We start from the raw sequence: 18,894 nt of genomic DNA, 5'->3' as shown, positions 1-18,894 counted from the left end.
CTTGGGTCACTGTCTCTGTGGAGTTTGCACGTTCTCCGCATGTCTGTGCAGGTTTTCTCCAGTGCTCCAGGTTTCCTCCCACAGTCCAAAGATGTGCAGGTTAGGTTGATTGGTCATGCTAAATTGCCCCTTAGTGTCCTGAGATGTGTATTTAGAGGGATTAGCAGGGCAAATGTGTGGGGCTGTGGGTATAAGGCTGGCTGGGATTGTTGTTAGTACAGACTTGATGGGCTTCTATAACTCTATGTACACCTGGATTTCTTTGTTCATATGTGGGTGTTGCTGACTGAGCCAGCATTTATTGCTCATTCCTAACTGCCCTTCATTTCAGAGGGCATTTGAGAGTTAACCACATTGCTGTGGATCTGGAGTCACACATAGGCCAAACCAGGTAAGGATGGCAGATTTCCCTCCAGATGGGTTTTCACAGCAATCAACAGTGGTTTCATGGTCATCATTAGACTTTTAATTCCAGATTTTAAAAAAATTGAATTCAAATTTCACCATTTGATGTGGTGGGATTTGAACCCAGGTTTCCAGATCTTGCCCTGGGTCCCTGGATTACTAGCCCAGTGACAATACCAATATGTCACTGCCTTTCCATCTCAGCAGTTCTAACTCTGAGCCAGAATATGAAGAGTTCAAGACCACTCCAGATGGCCCTGATGAGAGGAAATAGAGTGTTATCATTAAATACTGAGTTGATATCCAAGGTGGGGTATTGACAACTGGACTGCGTGAACACTGTTCGGTGCTTGTATTCCTCCTTCTGAATCAGAAGAGTTGCACTTGGGTTCCCCCTCTTGATAGAACTAGTGGGTGGAGAGCAGCTGATATCAAGTGAGAATACCAAAAATGTGCGAGTTAGGTGGATTGGCGCCTTAGTGTCAGGGGATTAGCAGGGTAAATACATGGGGTTAAGGGAATAGGGCCTGGGTGGGATTATTGTTGGCACATGTTCGATGGGCTGAATGGCCTCCCTCAGAACTGTAGGGTTCCTAACATTTGATAAATACTTGATTCCGATGGATGCAGGAGGCCAGCCTATTGTCAATGGCATGTAGGTTGCTTTAGCCACATTTGCAGGGCTCTCATTAGTGCAGGCACTCTGAAAATTAGAAACCATGAAGAAGACCAAAATCTCTTCAATTATTGCCCTAGTGAGTGGGTCAAAAACCTTGTGCAGGATCTTAGGATTTACCCATAAACGTGCAGATAAATCTATATCTGCCTGTCTGTCCATCTTTTGAGTCCTGTGAAACCAGAAGTAATGCTGCTTTGCATAAAATATTAGTTATTATTTTGACCATTTATACAAGTCCTTCAGCTAAGGTTTTGTTTTGCAATTGATACAATGCAGCCTAAGTTTAAAATAAAGTTTACATCTACTGCCTTTCAAACAGGATTGGATTGGGGCACTGGAGATAACTTCAGCAACCTGACTAGAACAGATGGGGAAGATTAGCCAGACTTCTTGTTCCTGATCATTGACCTTTGACCTTTGCTGAAATTATTTTATCTGAATAGCAGTTGAAGACAAGTTTAAATGTATTGTTGATGCCTGTCACTGTGGATTTGCTAGATAATTACAGCCCAGGCTCAAGGAGGAAAATTTGCATGTGATGTTGTAATATTTCTGAGTATGAGGAATGGTATGATAAGCATGTGGCCCAAGATTCAGTTGCCATAGTGCTAGCCACTTGTTTTGGCTAGGTTGTTACCACAGTGGCAGTGTCTGGCAGATATATGCCGAGGAGATTGTGACGTCAGTCAGCATATAGTTCTGGGTTGACTCTGGCAATGTAATTTTCAACCTAAACCGTCCAGTTAATGCACTCACTAAACTCTGCACAGCTAAACAAACATATGTTCATAAGAACATAAGAACATAAGAAATAGGAGCAAGAGTAGGCCATCCAGCCCTTCGAGCCTGCCCCGCCATTCAATAAGATCATGGCTGATCTGTTGTGGCTCAGTTCCACTTTCCCGCCCTCTCCCCATAACCCTTAATCCCCTTGCCTATCAAAAACCTATCAACCTGCGTCTTAAATATATTTAGCGAGGCAGCCTCCACCACTTCAACGGGCAGAGAATTCCAGAGATTCACCACCCTTTGAGTGAAGAAGTTCCTCCTCAACTCCGTTCTAAACCGCCCCTCCTTTATCTTGAGGCTGTGCCCTCTAGTCCTACTGTCCTTTCTGAGCGGGAAGAGCCTCTCCACCTCTATCCTATCCATCCCATTCATCATCTTATACGTCTCAATGAGATCTCCCCTCATTCTTCTAAACTCTAACGAGTACAAGCCTAGTTTATTCAGCCTCTCCTCATAGCTCAATCCCCTCAACTCCGGTATCAGCCTAGTAAACCTCCTCTGCACTCCCTCCAAGGCCAAAATATCCTTGCATAAGTGCGGTGACCAAAACTGCACACAGTACTCCAGCTGCGGCCTCACCAATGCCCTATACAGTTGCAGCAAGATGCATGTTCAGAAATAGAAAGGGACGTGAGCTGCCATTTGTTGTCCATCCCTAAAATTAGTTATTCTCTGATTTCTGTTGGTTGTTGCTGAACCAGTTGAAGTGTTTGGAGGTTAGTACCATTCCTTTAGCAAAACCTACAAGGTGATGTGACTCATGAGGGAGCTGTTGGTTCTCACTTCAAGGGTTCAGCTGAAAAAACTCGCGTCAGTGGTACAAGTCCTGTGGCTTTTGGTGTGCTGCATGACAGGAAGACTGAGCAGAGGCAGCCCAGAGGAGGACAGAGTGCCCGGAGATGGAGGAGGAAGAGCGAAACCCATTTCCACCAAACAGTGCCTAAAACTCAGAGGGGAACAGTGTGTGAGATATCTTCACTGAGGAAGTACTCACTGAAATCAGTTATATCTGCAACCTCGGAGCAGAGCGATAAGGACATTGCCAGTGGATATAAAGATAAATTTGATCATGAACCTCTTCATGTCAAACTCATTTCGGACTCCAGCAGGCGAAATCTTCAACATTTCATGGTTCACCGTCCAGTGTTGTATAAGGGAGGTCACCAACATTTTATATGCAAAGGAAGAGAAATAAATGGCATTCTCATTTTCCACACAGAGGCTGCTGGAAGGTGCACAGAGCCTTGCCAGGATAGCAAGCTTCTCCTGGGGTGCCAGTGAGTGCACATAACTAAATTCAGGGCTGTAGCACAACTGGGAGGTTTCTACTTCAGAACGCATTTGGCACCTCCATTCTGGGGTATCCTAACACGGTGCTTTATTATTCATCATTCTATTCGACCATAAGCCTGCAAACCGTCATTATAGACCAGTGGGCAGCTATTGGACAGCAGGTTTTTGACACTGATGTGCAACTTCTGCACATGTAGGCGAGATGCATATAAGGAGAGCCATGCTGCCATATGAAATGTCATTTGGCACACTTTTAGGGTGCTTAAATAATGCTTTCTCTGTATGGCCCACTTCAGAGAAACCCTGCAGTACTCTCCAGAACACCTGCCATGATTTGTTGGCACCCAGGCCTCCTTCGCACCCTCACCACCCTCACACAGTCCTGCCCCCAGTTGCATAGCAAGGAACTGAGGGGGGAAGAGGAGATAAACTCTTCAATTCTCTGGTCAGGCAGATCATCATTCACTGCAGTACCAGTTAATCAAATTTCCCATTCAGCAATAGTCCTGCATCTTACCAGTCTTCTCTTACTGAACAGCTTCATCAAGCAAGTCATCCAATACTCAATGGAAAAGGCAACATCAATCTTTGTGTGCCTTTGCCAGTCCTGGTGTGCCCCCAAACTTCTACACCATTGGTTTCAGCGTGGCTGGTGGAAGGCTGCTGACTTTATTGGGGAACAATACCATGAGCAGCTCTGGTCTAGAAAGCCTGGCTTTAGACCTTGACAAGGACAGCAGCAGTTTGGGATAACTGACAGGCGCTAGCAAGGACACTAATGGATTGGCAGTGCTTAGAGGATCAATGCAGTCACCCTGAGAGACAACAGCAGGTTCACGCTCCACAAAACTACTGCCACTCACCTGGGCGGAACCTCAACAATCCTGATAATCCATGAAATTATTAACCTGGACAGATTGACAGGAAGCTGTTCAGGAAGCTTCACTTGGCTGGTTCCTGACATGAGAGGTTGTTTCTTATGAGGAAAAATACTTGTAGAATCCCTACAGTGCAGAAAGAGGCCATTCAGCCCATCAACACTGACGACAATCCCACCCAAGCCCTATAACCCCACATATTTCTCCTGCTAATCTCCCTGACACTGAGGGGCAATTCAGCATGGCCAATCAACCTAACCCGCACAAGTTTGGACTGTGGGAGGAAACAAGAGCGCCCGGAGGAAACCTACGCAGACATAGGGAGAATGTGCAAACTCCACACCGATAGTGACCCAAGGCCAGAATTGAACCGAGTCTCAGGCAGTGTGAGGCAGCAGTGTTAACCAGTGTGTCTCCCAAGGCTGGGCAGGTTTGGCCTACGTCGATTAGGGTTTAGAAGAATGAGAGGTGATATGTTATTGAAACCCCTTATCTAAGGGGTATTAACAGGGCTAATGCTGGGAGGATGCTTTCTCTTGTGGGGAATCTAGAATTATTAAAAATAAGGAGCAGAATTCAGTTTTTGAGACTAAATGCAATGGTGGATGACTCTGGCTTGGCTGACCAGAATGGCAGAATCCTGCACCAGATTCTCCACTTTGAACCTCATTAATTATACACAAGCAAGTTCTCCTATGAATAACCCAGTGGACAGGCTGCTGATTCGTCCAATTGATGTCAGCTGACCGGTTCAAAGGTATATTTAAAAAGCAGCCCAGCACATTCGCATCACCCTCTCCAGCCCACCTATCTTCACTAGATCATTCAGAATGTTGGCAACCCAGAGGGCTACCAGCCTCGAGTAAAAATCTTTTCCTTGATTCAACCACCCTCCTCCGGAGCCCATTGCCTGTGAGGTGCTCATGCCCCACTTGGACCTCTACCCTCCACATCTGGAGTCTTCATCCATCCGCTCCCAGTAAAATGATGTGTTACCCCTTTGATCCCCTTGTTTATGAGTTTTTCATACAGCCTTGTCATGATGCAGCCTCTTTCCCTTCAGTCTTCCTTCTGCCCTCCATTGTTCATCTTCTTCATCCCCCTCCTTGTCCCTTGCCTGTCATTGTGAACCTTACCCCCATCATGCCCTTGCACAGCCTTCCTTCTACATTGCCTCCTCGTCTTTGTTAGGCCACACCCTCCAGTCTCACATCCCAACCCTGAAACTGTGGACCTTTGTTGGGTTGGCTGTATGACACAGTGCTGCCCAGATAGACACTGTGGTGCCAGGTTCAAGGATACCCTGTACTCCCTAACCTCAGACACAGTGTTGACCGGATTCGGTGACACAGAAGGGTCCATGGACCCAGCAGCACGGAGTTGTCTATGAAGACAAGCTGGGTGTGGAAATGGAGGCAGGATCCGGTCTGCCCCGGCAGAATGGTGAACAGTGCATCAGGAACAGAGCAGCACTCTGATAGAAAGTTGTTGCACTTACCCCGAAGTCTTTGGAAAACTCAGGGCCACTATGGCCGTCCCACTCAATAACAGTCAGGGTTAATGCTAAAGTCAGTTCCCACTGGTGTGACACAAGACTGAAAGGTCTGATGGGATTTTAGTCAGCGCTGTTTTAATGAGCATTCATGAGATGGAAGGGAATACAAATGATGTTTGTACCACCTGCCAGCAAGAACGGTGACCCACCGTTAACCCGCCATTGGGAGAGTTGTAGCAGGATTTTATGCTGGTGGGTTTCTGACTTTTTGGCTCCTGCTGGATTCACCATATCCACCCTCCACCAAACTTGTCAATTCCACCCAAAGGCTCTTCCATTCAAAACAAAGATGAGGAGGAATTTCTTCTCTCAGAAGGTTTTCAAGTGTTTGGGATTCTCTTTTCCAGAGATAGAAGCTGGATTTGTCCAGCTGTTCAGTAGGATTATCTGGTCCCGCTGCAGTGGACAGACATTTGACTGAGCAGCAAATTCTCCGTTCTCGCTGTCAGAGGCAACAGGACGTGAATGGCTGGAAAATTCCAGCCAGGGTTACGAACTCGGGCTGGACATATTTCAGGGGATGTTGCCAGAACTGACATCACTGAAAGCCGGTGGCATGGCAAGAGCAGGTGAATCTCTTACTGACCCAATTTCTCAACTACTCCGCCATCTTACCCCATTTCCCTTGACCATTCTCCCAGATTCAGGCCTGCAACCTTTGGTTTTCTCTTTGATTTTTTCTTTCTCTTGACCACCGCAACCACCTCAGGGTCTTTGAAAGGTTTAATTTTGGTTGCCTACATAAGTTGTTAATGTCCCAGGAATGGAGGTAAGAGTGGAGCACTGTCCTCTGACTGCCCTCCCAGTCCAGTGATATGACCAGTGCCTTTAACTGGCAGACAGTTCTCAGCCTGGATACAGAACACTCTGTCTGTCTATCTCCCCTTCAACAGAGCTACTGGAACTGAGATAATATGTTGATATTTCACTATTTTCACCTCATGCCCATACTCGGGCACAAAAGCACATTTCCACACACTCATCCTGAACGCCATTTGCAAAACCTGGATGTTCAGTGGACAAATCGAGTCCAGAGCACAACAGCAACTCAGAACTATGCTTAGACACTGTCAGCCCAGCCGGGGTCCCTGCTTGGTGAGCTTGCTCGCTCACTTGCTGCTAGTATGCAACCTCAAATCTTGGTCACATTTTCCCATTCTTAGATTTTTGAGGTGTGGAGTGGAGTGAATTGTATCAATTCAGAAATGTGTGCCTTTCCCAAAATAATATAAGAACATAAGGTCTAGAAACAGGAGTAGGCCATCTGGCCCGTCGAGCTTGCTCCGCCATTCAGTAATATCATGGCTGATCTTTTTGTGGACTCAACTCCACTTTCCCGCCCACTCACCATAACCCTTAATTCATTTACTGTTTAAAAATCTATCTATCTTTGCCTTAAAAACATTCAATGAGGTAGCCTCAACTGCTTCACTGGGCAGGGAATTCCACAGATTCACAACCTTTTGTATGAAGAAGTTCCTCCTCAACTCGGTCTTAAATCTGCTCCTCCTTATTTTGAGGCCATGCCCCCTAGTTCCAGTTTCATCCATCACTGGAAACAATCTCCCTGCTTCTATCTTATCTGTTTCTTCCATAATTTTATATGTTTCTATAAGATCCCCTCTCATTCTTCTAAATACCAATGAATATAGTCCCAGTCTACTCAGTCTCTCCTCATCAGCCAACCTTCTCAACTCTGGAATCAACCTAGTGAATCTCCTCTGCACTCCCCCCTGTGCCAGCATATCCTTTCTCAAGTAAGGAGACCAAAACTGTACACAGTACTCCAGGTGTGATTTCACCAGCACCTTATACAGCTGCAATATAACCTTGCTGTTTTAAACTCCATCCCTCTGGCAATGAAGGACAAATTCTTTTTGCCTTTCAATTCCCGCTGCACCTGCAAATCAACTTTTTGTGATTCCTGCACAAGGACACCCATGCCCCTCTACACAGCAGCATGCTGCAATTTTTTACCATTTAAATAATAGTTCATTTTGCTGCTATTCCTACCAAAATGGATGACTTCACGTTTACCAACATTGTACTCCATCTGTCAGCCTCTCGCCCACTCATTTAAACTATCTGTATCCCTTTGCAGATGTTCCGTGTCTTCTGCACACTTTGCTCTGTCACTCATGTTAATGTCATCTGCAAACTTTGACACACTACACTTGGTCCCCAACTCCAAATCATCTATGTAAATTGTAAAGAATTGCGGTCCAACATTGAACCCTGAGGCACACTAGAAACAATCCTAAAATCTCCCAGATTGCTTTGAAAAGCTACTGGGAGATTGATGCTAATATTCCAGGAGACTCCCAGCCATCCCAAGTGCTTTGGTAATCCCGTCCTCAGGGAACAGCGGAGACTGGGTTATTGAATATATTCAAGAATGGATTAGACAGCAAGGGAGTCAAGGGTTATGAAGGGCAGGCAGGAAAGTAGGGTTAAGACCACAATCAGATCAGCCATGACCTTGCTGAATGATGGTGCAGGCTTGCTGATACTGAATGGCCTACTCTTGCTCCTGCTTCTTATGTTCTTATTGGGCTGCTGTGACAGCTGGCAAGGGCTTGGAGCACTACTGGGAGGGGGGAGAGGGAGGAAGAGGGAGAGGAGGATGAGGAGGTGTGGGGAGGAGAGGGGGAGGAGGATTGGGTGGGTTGAGAGGGAGGAGAGAGGAAGAGGGTGGAGAAGGAAATGGAGAGGAGGGGTTGGGAGGGAGTCGGAAGAAGAAATGGGGATAGGGAGGTAGGGAAGTGGAGTAGAGGAGATGTGGAGGGGAATAAGCAGAGGATGGGGGGGGAAGGTAGGAGGAGGGGGAGAGAGGAGGGTCCGGGTGGGGGAGGGAAGGGAACAATGTGAAAGGTCAGATGATAAGGGGTAAGAAGAGGATGAAGTGTAGGAGGAGGGAACGGGGGGGAGACTGGAGGTAAGAGTGGAGAGGTCAAAGAGGAGAGAAGGGAGCAGGAGGAGGGTGGAGGGAGATATGAGGAGGGAAATGGAGATAGAGGAAGGGAAGAGGATGAGGGGATGAAGGGGAGAGTAGAAGGTGGGAGGGGGAGGAGAGAGGAAGGAGGGCAATGATGGGGGAGGGTTATGGAAAGAAACTCGGGCTACGGAGGAGTGGTGGAGGAGAAGGGAATATGGGGAAGAGCGAAGAGGAAGTCTGGCCTTTGTTGTCAGGGTTTTGTGAATAGATCTAAGTGAAGGAAAACTGGCTCTGGATTCCTCCTTTGCTCAGGGAATAAACAGAGTTATAACACAAGCCAGTGTCTTCCTTCTGAGAAACAGAAGGAATATTAAATTTTCAGATTATTTTAAACTCTCTCACTCCTGAAACTGGAATTAATCACATTTTATGAGCTGAATAATTTCACGAAGCTCTCTTCTCAATTATCTGAAATGAACTGATTCAAAATATGAAGTAATGTGTATTTAATATATGCATCAAATATTGAGTAGAATCCGGAAGATGATTGAGTATTGTGTAGATGTTGTAGATTAATTTAATGTTCGGGACTTTAGAAAGAGTTTAGCAAGGAAAACCTGCTTGGCTAGATTTTATACCAATTGTCATTGTATGGGTGGAACATATAGCCTGAGAATGTTTTATGTAAATTGAAAAGGGACTGAACAAATTGGGTGCTATACAAAGCAGGCAGACCTAAAACTGAATATTAAACAACATACAAGTAATAAAAATAATACATTTTGATGAAGCTTCTAACAGTTCCTGTGGTTAATGTGGTATATAACAAACAGTAAAAAGAACTTCCTCTTTTCACAGATGGCGTGGGATTAACGATAGACTTCTTGGGAAACAAGCTGGATAAAAGTGACATCAAGCTAATGCTGGCATTACTTCTCATTATTGGTGTATTTTTGTTGCTGATAGCTTTCTTATTTCTTGGTGTTATTATTTACTTACGTGGAAAGAAGTCCTTTCGTCAAATAACCCAGTCCTCAATCCCCATGAATAGCATTTGATTTGTTCCAGTTCGCTACTGTTCTTTGGTTATATTCAAGACTTTATTTTTTAAATTCTGCTCATTATAAATTAATGTACATTTTTTGGAACCTGAAAAAGCTTTCTGATTTTAGGATTTATTTTGGCAAAATCTAATAATTGCAACGAGCATTCCAAAAGGGGATAAAATCGTAAAATGCTTGTCATCTTAGCGTGCGCGACTGATGTTAAAGTGAGGCATGGCAGTTAAAATTGGACAATGTGTGATCTGTTCTATTGTTTTAGGTGTGCCAAATGTTTTAACTCCCCGCTGGACCAATGTCCACCCATAGGAACTTTTCCCCATTGATGGAGTTCTTTCTTTTCTTTTGATTTTGGGGCATGTGGATTGTTGGCAGTGCCAGCATTTGTTGCCCATCCCAAACTTCCCTTGAAGTCATGGTGGTGAACTACTTTCTTGAATTGCTGCAGTCCGTGTGGTGTATGTACCTCTGCACTGCTGTTTCTGAACTTTCACCCCGGAGATATTGAAGAAATGGCAATGGTGAGTGGCTTGGAGGGGAACCTGGGTGTGCTGGTGTTCCCATGTATCTGCTTGTCCTTTTAGATGGTTGAGGCTGCAAGTTTGAAAGGTGCTATTGAAGGAACCATGGCAAACTGCAATGCATCTTGTGGATGATACACAATGCTGCCACTGTGTACCTGTGGTGGAGGAACTGTTTGTTTAAGGTGGTGGATAGGATGTTCATCAAGTGAGCTATTTTGCCCAAGACCATGTTGAGCTCCCTGAGTATTGCTGGAGTTGTACTCATCCAGCCAAGTGTAGAATATTCAATTACATTTCTCACTTGTGGCTTGTAGGTGATGGAAAGGCTTCATGGAGTTCAGGATGTGAATTATTTGCTACCTGCTCTTGAAGCCATGTATTTATGTAGCTGGTCCAATTCAGTTTCTGGTCAATGGTCACATCCATGACTGTTGTTCCACTGAGCTTTTCCTCATCCTCCTATGATTTCCCATTAAATGCAAATATTTCTTTAGGCTTGCTGTTAACTGAGAATGTGTTCGGAAAGAATAAGGTGTGGGATGAGTAGGCCACACACACCACAGCATTAGGTTTTGATGATTTTAATTCTGAGCCTTTAACTGAATAATTCAGAACTGTCTCCTGACCAAAATTGGCAAGGTTGATGTCTTGACTGGCGATTGGAGTAGAAGTAGGATTCATGTGGACAAGTAAAGGAATAAACCTAAGCAAGGGAAATCAGATAGAAAATGGTGGTTGTGGTTGGAAGAGTGGGTCCGGGAAGCCCCTCCTCAGGTTTATTTTAAATCTAAATAAAGCATGTCATTGCTGCTAATTTCACTCATTTTAAAAATAAGTCTGAATTCAAAAGAATAATGAACCTGAAAATCAGAAGGATCTAATATAAGATTTTCTTGTAGTTTTGTACAGAATTTTAAAATAATTGTTTTTTAAAATACGTATTTTGGATGTTTGAAAATGGGTACCTAATAATTAGTGTTTGAAACCAATTGAATTTTAAGTGTATGGTTAGAAAAGGAACTTTTATTGAATAAAATTACACTGCTTTACAACATTTTCATATTTTTAATATGCTTTACACAAAAAGTTTGTTACTATTTAATGGCACAATTAAAGTAAAGTTTATTTATTAGTCACAAGTAATACATCAACACTGTAATGAAGTTACTATGAAATTCCCCTAGTCGCCACAGCCCAATGCCAGTTTGCGTCAATGCACCTAACCAGCACATCTTTCAGAATGTGGGAAGAAACTGGAGTACCTGGAGGAAACCCACACAGACATGGGGAGAATGTGCAAACTCCACACAGACAGTGACCCAAACCAGGAACTGAACCTAGGTCCCTGGTGCTGCAAAGCAGCAGTGCTAACTACTGTGCTACTGTGCCACCCTTTGCTTCTTCAAGTAAAAGGATGCAGCCTTTAGGATACCCGACACATTAATTGTTCCATCACCATCCAGCACCCAATCTGGACTGGGCTGTGTCAAACATGATTGGGTTCACCATCCTCTGTAAAATTCTTCATGACTTCTTTATCACTCTGTGTGGAGTTTGCACATTCTCTGTGTGTGGATTTCCTTCAAGTGCTCTGGTTTCCTTCCACAGCCCAAAGGTGTGCAAATAGATGGATTAGCCATGATAAATTGCCCCTAGTGTCCAAAGATATGTAGGCATGATGTGGAGATGCTGACGTAGGATTGGTTTGGGCACAGCCCCAATGTCCCGAGGCATGGTACATTGGTGAGACCATGCAGAAGCTACAACAATGGATGAGCAGACACTGCGCGAAATTGCCAGGCAGGAGTGTTCCTTTCCAGTCAGAGAACACTTCAGCAGTCAAGAGCATTCAGCCTCTGATCTTTGGGGAAGCTCTCTCCAAGATGGCCTTTGAGACACACAACAATGCAGAATCACAGAGCAGAAGCTGATAGCCAAGTTCTGCATGCATGAGGACAGCTTCAACCGGGATCTTGGGTTCATGTCACGCTACATATAATCCCCACCATTTGGCCTCGGCCTGCAAAATCCTACTAACTGTCCTGGCTTGAGACAATTCACACCTCCTTAACCTGTGATTATCATTTGCACCGTATGTACCTGGAACAACTTGATTACCTGTAAAGATGCACATTCCAGCCATTATCTTGTAATTGTGTCTTTGTCTACATATGCCCTCTTTGTGAAACCTACCTCTCCACTTATCCGATGAAGGAACAGCACTCCAAAGCTCATGATTCCAAATAAACCTGTTGGACTTTAACAAAGAGGTTAGGGGGATTGGTGGGGTAAAGATGGGGATATACAGGAATAGAGCCTGGATGAGATGCTCTGTCAGAGAGAGAACGCAGACTTAATGGACTGCAGGGATTCTATAATCCTGGAGAGCAAAATAACATTCATCTCTTTGCTCCAATAGCAACCATCTTCTTCAACCCTTCTCTTCCCCTTCTCCACAAAGCTTAACTTGTTTCCCATTCCCTGCAGCCCTACTCCTGATTCTGTGATTTTTATCTGAGCCCCAGTTTCATCCGGTGACAGGTAGCAGGCATTCAGGAACAAACAGCTTCCTGCTTCTCGGAAAATGAAGCCAGAGTTTCAATGACATTTTCCAATATGGAAATGAGGCTCCCACTTAAGAGCAGGAGTTGACAAGGGTTGGAAAGCAATGGCCAGGAATCTACCAAAATGGTTCCTGGTAAGGTAGGTCAGACATGGGGTCAGGAGGTTATTGGGAAAGTTCACATTTAGAGTATGGTGGGAGTTGCTCGGAAGAGGAGAGGCCCAAAACATACTTGTGACGCCAGGAGGTGCGGGAATGCTGCTCCTGAACCACAAGTAATCTTAACAAAATCCCTGACATGCACTAAGATTAGCCTTGCAGTTGTGCGCAAGTAAACCGTGGTTATTGTGAACAGGCGAGGAGTTTGCTTGGAAGGAAAAGTGGAATGTAGGTTATGAAGAGTGGAATGTGCAGGAGAGGTGGGGATGTCAATAAATGGCTAGGGAAAGGGGGTGACTTGTCCATGTCCAAATGTTAAAATATATAAATATCTGAATAACAGAACACTATTAACAATGGATGTCTTGAGGTTAAGTAATCTGACGATAAGATTACACAAATAAGGAAATGGTTCAAAGCACTGGGATATCTCAGAATTCCCAACTACTTATCCTTCATAATGAATACAATTATAAATGGGTGACACAGTGGTTAGCACTGCTGCCTCACAGTGTCAGGGACACGTGTTCAATTCTGGCCTTGGGTGACTGTCTGGACTTGTCTGTTTGCATGTTCTCCCCATGTCTGCGTCAGCTTTCTCTGGATATTTGGGTTTCTTTCCACAGTCCAAAGATGTGCAGGTTAGGTGGATTGACCATGCTAAATTGCCTCTTAGTGTCAGAGGGAGTATCAGGGTAAATACATGGGGATGCAGGTATAGGGCCTCGGTGGGATTGGTGTAGGTGCAGGCTTGATGGTCTGAATGGCCTCCTGTACTGTAGTGCCTCAATGGTTCTATGATAAATAGATACCAGTCTGGAATGAGATCCTAAACTTCACCTCAAAGGATCAGTGATTAATTCTGGATTCGTGTGGGTGAGCTTTGGTTTTCAGGAGTTGGACAAGTGTTCATTATTTCAACGTGAATGAAGGAAGATTCCTAAACCAATGGAAATTAACTCTGACAAGACAAGAATGTTATTGTGTTGTTGAGCTGCCTTCAGGATTATATTTAACGTTTCAACAAATTTGGGACTGAAGGATGCACTTATTTTCAATTGCAGATAGATTAATGTGATGCTAAATTTTACACGATTGACAAATTCTCCTTCAAAAATGAAGTCTCCAAATATTATTTGAAAAAAATCTGAAAATTGTTCATATTTTATTATCACAGAATAATCCAACACAGAGGATACAATTTGACCCATCAATTCTGTTGCTGGCTCTTTCAAACAGCAAGCTAGACATTTCTGTATGATGCTGTTTTCTATGTCCGTGCAAGATTTTTTAAAATCCCATTCCCTTTTGACGGTTTCTATTGAACTTTTATACACCCCATCATGTCATACAGTCCTAATAGAGTCATAGAGGTTTACAGCATGGAAACAGGCCCTTCAGCCCAACTTGCCCTTGCCGCTTTTTTTTAAACCCCTAAACTAATCCCAATTGCACACATTTGGCCGATATCCCTCTATACCCATCATACCCATGTAACTATCTAAATGTTTTTTAAAGGACAAAATTTTACCCGCTCTCTGACAGCATGTTCCAGACACTCACCACCCTCTGTGTGAAAAAATTGCCCCCTGGACACTTATGTATCTCTCCCTTCTCACCATAAACCTATGCCATCTAGTTTTAGACTCCCCTACCTTTGGGAAAAGATATTGACTATCTAGCTGATCTATGCCCTTCATTATTTTATAGACCTCTACAGGATCACCCTTCAGCGTCCTAAGCTTCAGAGAAAAAAAATCCCAGTCTCTCCAGCCCCTTCTTATGACTCAAACCATCAAGTCCCAGTAGCATCCTAGTACATATTTTCTACACTCTTTCTACTTTAATAATATCCTTTCTGTAATAAGGTGATCAGAATTACATACAGTATTCCAAGTGTAACCTTACCAATGTCTGGGTTTTTGATAAGAGAGGGGTTTAAGGGTTATGGGGAGAGGGCGGGAAAGTGGAACTGAGCCACGACAGATCAGCCATGATCTTATTGAATGGCGGGGCAGGCTCGAAGGGCCAGATGGCCTACTCCTGCTCCTATTTCTTATGTTCTTATGTTCTTATGTCTTGTTCAACTTCAACAAGACATTCCAGCTCCTGTATTCAATGTTCTGACCGATGAAACCAAGCATGTTGAATGCCTTCTTCACACTCTGTTCCCTAAATCTCTTTGTTCTGTAACTCTCCCCAATGTCCTACCATTAACTGAGTAAGTCCTGCCCTGGTTCAATTTACCAAAATACATCACTTCGTATTTATCTAAATTAACTCCATTCGTCAGCCTAATAGCCTAATTGATCAAGATCCCACTGCAATTGGAGATAACTTTCTTCACTGTCCACTGTGCCACCAATCTTGGTGTCATCTGCAAACTTCCTATATTCTCATCCAAATCATTAGTATAAATGATAAATGGTGGACCCAGCACTGATCCCTGAGGCACACCGCTGATCACAGTTTGAAAAACAACCCTCTACAACCACCCTCTGGTTTCTGTAAAGAAGCCAATTTTGTATCCATTTAGATACCTCATCCTGGATCCCGTGAGATTTAATCCTAACTTATTGCATAATAGAACTTTTCCTTAAGTCATCTCTGGTTCTTTTGCCAATTAATTTAAACCTGTATCTTCTGGTTATCAACCCTTCAGCCATTGGAAACTCTGAAGGCAGTTTTCCGACTTCACTGCGCCTGGTGCAGATTGGGCTGATCCCAGAAAATAGCATGCAGACCTAAAAGTTGGTTTTGCACCCACCACTAAATAGTTTGCAAGTGTCCTTGTCCCTTTCGAATGGCACAAGCAGATCACGCACAGAAAGGGCGTGAGGTCAATTAGCATATTTAAAGTAGTATTTAGGCATGCACAACCCATTCGACACCGGATTCTCCCAGCTCCTGGCTTCTTCTGATCTTTAGGCACTTCGCAAGACTAGCGATAATTACTAATGGTCTTACTAGTGGAGATCAGGCACAATGGCCATGCCAGAGGATTCGTAGGCCATTGATCGTGAGTATGGTAGTCAGGGATATGGGTGGGCAGTGGCCGGCTGGGCAGTGGCCACCTGACAGTGGCCATCAGGCAGCCTGGCAGTACCAATTGGGCACTGCCAGTGTGCCAGCCAGACAATGCCAAGAGGGTAGGGCTGAATGAGGGCTATGATGGGGGTCTATGCAAGAGGGATGTCAAGCAGGGGGGATGGTCATGCAGAGATGGAGCATTAAGGGGCACATGTTGGGGGTCCTGATAGTGGACCTGTCAGGAATCATGAAGAGGGACACATTGGGAAGGCCCTGATTCCAGTGATCCATGTCAGGGAGGGGTTAGGGAAACATGCTGCCAATAGGGGTTGGGGGTATCCCAATATTCATGGGGGCAGGGAAGGGATCTCCCAGTGCACTGAGATCAGGGCGCCCTTCCAAAACAGCATCCATTTTATAGATGGGCTCACAGCTGTGTTTAGGTCCCGACACTCACCCCCACCCGAACAGGTGCACAACTCACCACACTCCCAAAATTTACTGAATGCGGGAAGATTGTGGTCCGGACCGCGCCTGAGAGATTGACACGGATCCATCCGGTACTCTGACTGTTATGGCATTTGGCTTGTTTGGGCAAATTCCACTCCCTTTATTGACTCTGTTTAAATTATTCATGATTTTAAACACTTTTATTAAATCTCTTTTTGGTTTTCTCTGCTCTAATAATGACACCAGCTTCTGCAATTTATCTAACTAATCTCTCACCTCTGGAACCAATCTAATAAATGTTTCCTGCACCCTCTCCAAAGCACCCATATCCTTTCAAACATGCAATGCATGGATTTAAACCCAATAATCTACCTCAGGCCGCATCAACGTTTTATAAAGGTTTATCATAATTTCCAGGCCTTTTATTTTATACCTCTCTATAACATCAAATCCGATATGCTTCATTAGTTTTGTTAATCCATTCTGTTGCCTTTAAAAATTTGCACACAAATGTTTGCATGTCTCTATTCTTGAACACCTTATAAAATTGTGCAATTTAGCAGATAGTGTCTCTTATTTTCCTGTCCAAAATATATCACCTCACCCTTCTGTGCATGAAATTTGATCCACTCTTCCACTACTATCTCATTGATTGTTTCCTACAGTTCCAGGTTTTCTGCGGTCTGCATATTTGACATCATGCCCTTAACTATATCCAAGTCATTAATGTAAATCAAAAACAGCAATGGTTCTAGAACCCTGAGGAACACTGCTCTACACCTCCCTCGAGTTCAAACAGTTCACAGGGTATTCACCACAGCTCCCTTAACCAATACATTACGCAATCTGCTACTGCCTGTTTTATCCCACTGCCTCCAGTTCTGCTAACGTTGTGAGTACATGGTACTCAGTCAAAAGTGTTTTGTTTGTAAAAAAATTTCATAATGTTAAAATTGTGAGTTTTGTGAGTACGTGGTACTCAGTCAAAAGTGTTTTGTTTAAAAAGAATTCATAATGTTAAAATTTTTTGAAATGTAATTCTTATATAGTCTTGGAGCGTAGATATTTATTGTATCAGTCTACAATATATTAAAAGTAGTACATGCCCTATATATTTTCAGTTGTTTTTTGCTTCATTACTGTTACTTTTTGGTGATGTATCCTTGAAAGCCAATTTAAAAAGATACTTGCACAGATTGGACAACATTCCATGAAACCACATTACCAGGCATAAATTGTCAGCGTCTTCGGGGTTTGCACATTCTTGTGCTGGGTTTACATATCCTTTAGTCAGGGCAGTGCCTACCCAGGATCTGTGGTTCATCAATGGCATATAAAGCAGCCAAGGCTTCTAAGTGGCTTCATAATGGCAACAACAATCAAGTGGTGAGTGTGATCAGCCCTCTGCCTGGCTGTTGAAGTTTATTTGACCCTGAATTGGCCAAAGTCTGTCTTTATGTAGGTGCACATCATGGAACCTCAGGGCTAACCTCATGAGAATGCTTTTTACATGTACAGCATGATTGTGGAGCCTTGACCACCAGTTGTGCATGCCAGGAAATCTTAAATGCCATGCCCATGAACCTCTGTACTTTGACATGCATAGATTGTGTAAAATTGTGTGTAGAACTAGCTTGAACTGACAACTTATGCTGCAAATATTTATTCATCAATCCAGCCCTATAAAGCTAAATGCAATGTTCCATTAATTTGCATATCTCAAGTCAAGAACACTAACCTATCTTACATCTTGATTTTTACATTAATGATGCTAAACTGTCTAAACTTTCAGGACTATATATTTCAATTGGATTAAACTGTCAAATAAGATAAGTTAGAATAAATAGAATTGAGTTCTTGTGGGTTCAAAGACATGATGGGCTGGGTTCAGGATACTAACAATCAGTCAGCAGTACCCAACTTGAATATTGCTGAAAACAGAGACATGTTGCCAAAGCTTTTATCTCACACTCATCAGGACAAACACAAGAATACCAAATTTCAGACCATCACAATAATTTACACAGCAGAAGGAAAGGATACAGGTTGGTTGGCAAGTCAATTCTGATTGGCTGAAGCCTTGCCATGGCGTAAACAATGGAGAATTATAGGTTGCCCAGCTAGTAGCTACATTAATAACCTATTTAAGATACTTGGCTAAGTACTTAGTGTGGCTCAGTTACATTTTCTAGAATTGACCTACATTCACAAGCAGGGATCCATGCTCTGCAGTCGAGAGGATTTCTTGCACCTTTTTTGAATTACTCAAGAGCATATCATTCCCCAAGGCAACACCTTGGCTAATCAGAGTCAACTTGCCAATCAGCACCCTTTTCTCCTGGAGTATGAATTGTTTGAAATTGGACATTCTTGCATTTCAGATGAGCGCAAGATGAAAATCTTCAGCAACGCACTATGTGGCCTTGATATTAACATCCGATGACAGGTGGGAGAAGAACAGATGGATGGGAGCAGGGTTCAACTGTCAGATGTATGAAACATGATCCTTACTATATATGCACATCCTGATTGCCTTTTGAATGTTTACAGATTTGCAACAGCTGAGCATTCTG

The 18,894-nt window shown here is 43.7% G+C and overlaps 1 protein-coding gene across 2 annotated transcripts in view; it reads left to right on the top strand.

The window, feature by feature from the left end:
• Positions 1 to 11,153, top strand: part of LOC145348917 (ferroxidase HEPHL1-like) — a 98,572-nt gene extending 87,419 nt beyond the window's left edge. For both annotated transcript variants that reach the window (XM_080196992.1, XM_080196991.1), the window contains exon 20: positions 9,393 to 11,153. In XM_080196992.1, coding sequence (XP_080053118.1) covers positions 9,393 to 9,592 — 200 coding nt within the window. In that variant the 3' untranslated portion in view covers positions 9,593 to 11,153. The remainder of the gene's footprint in view (positions 1 to 9,392) is intronic.
• Positions 11,154 to 18,894: the final 7,741 nt, after the last annotated feature.

This window comes from Carcharhinus amblyrhynchos, chromosome 10, assembly GCF_965287045.1.
Source record: "Carcharhinus amblyrhynchos chromosome 10, sCarAmb.v2.hapA, whole genome shotgun sequence".
Classification (NCBI taxonomy): domain Eukaryota; kingdom Metazoa; phylum Chordata; class Chondrichthyes; order Carcharhiniformes; family Carcharhinidae; genus Carcharhinus; species Carcharhinus amblyrhynchos.
This window is presented reverse-complemented; position numbering and strand designations above follow the sequence as displayed.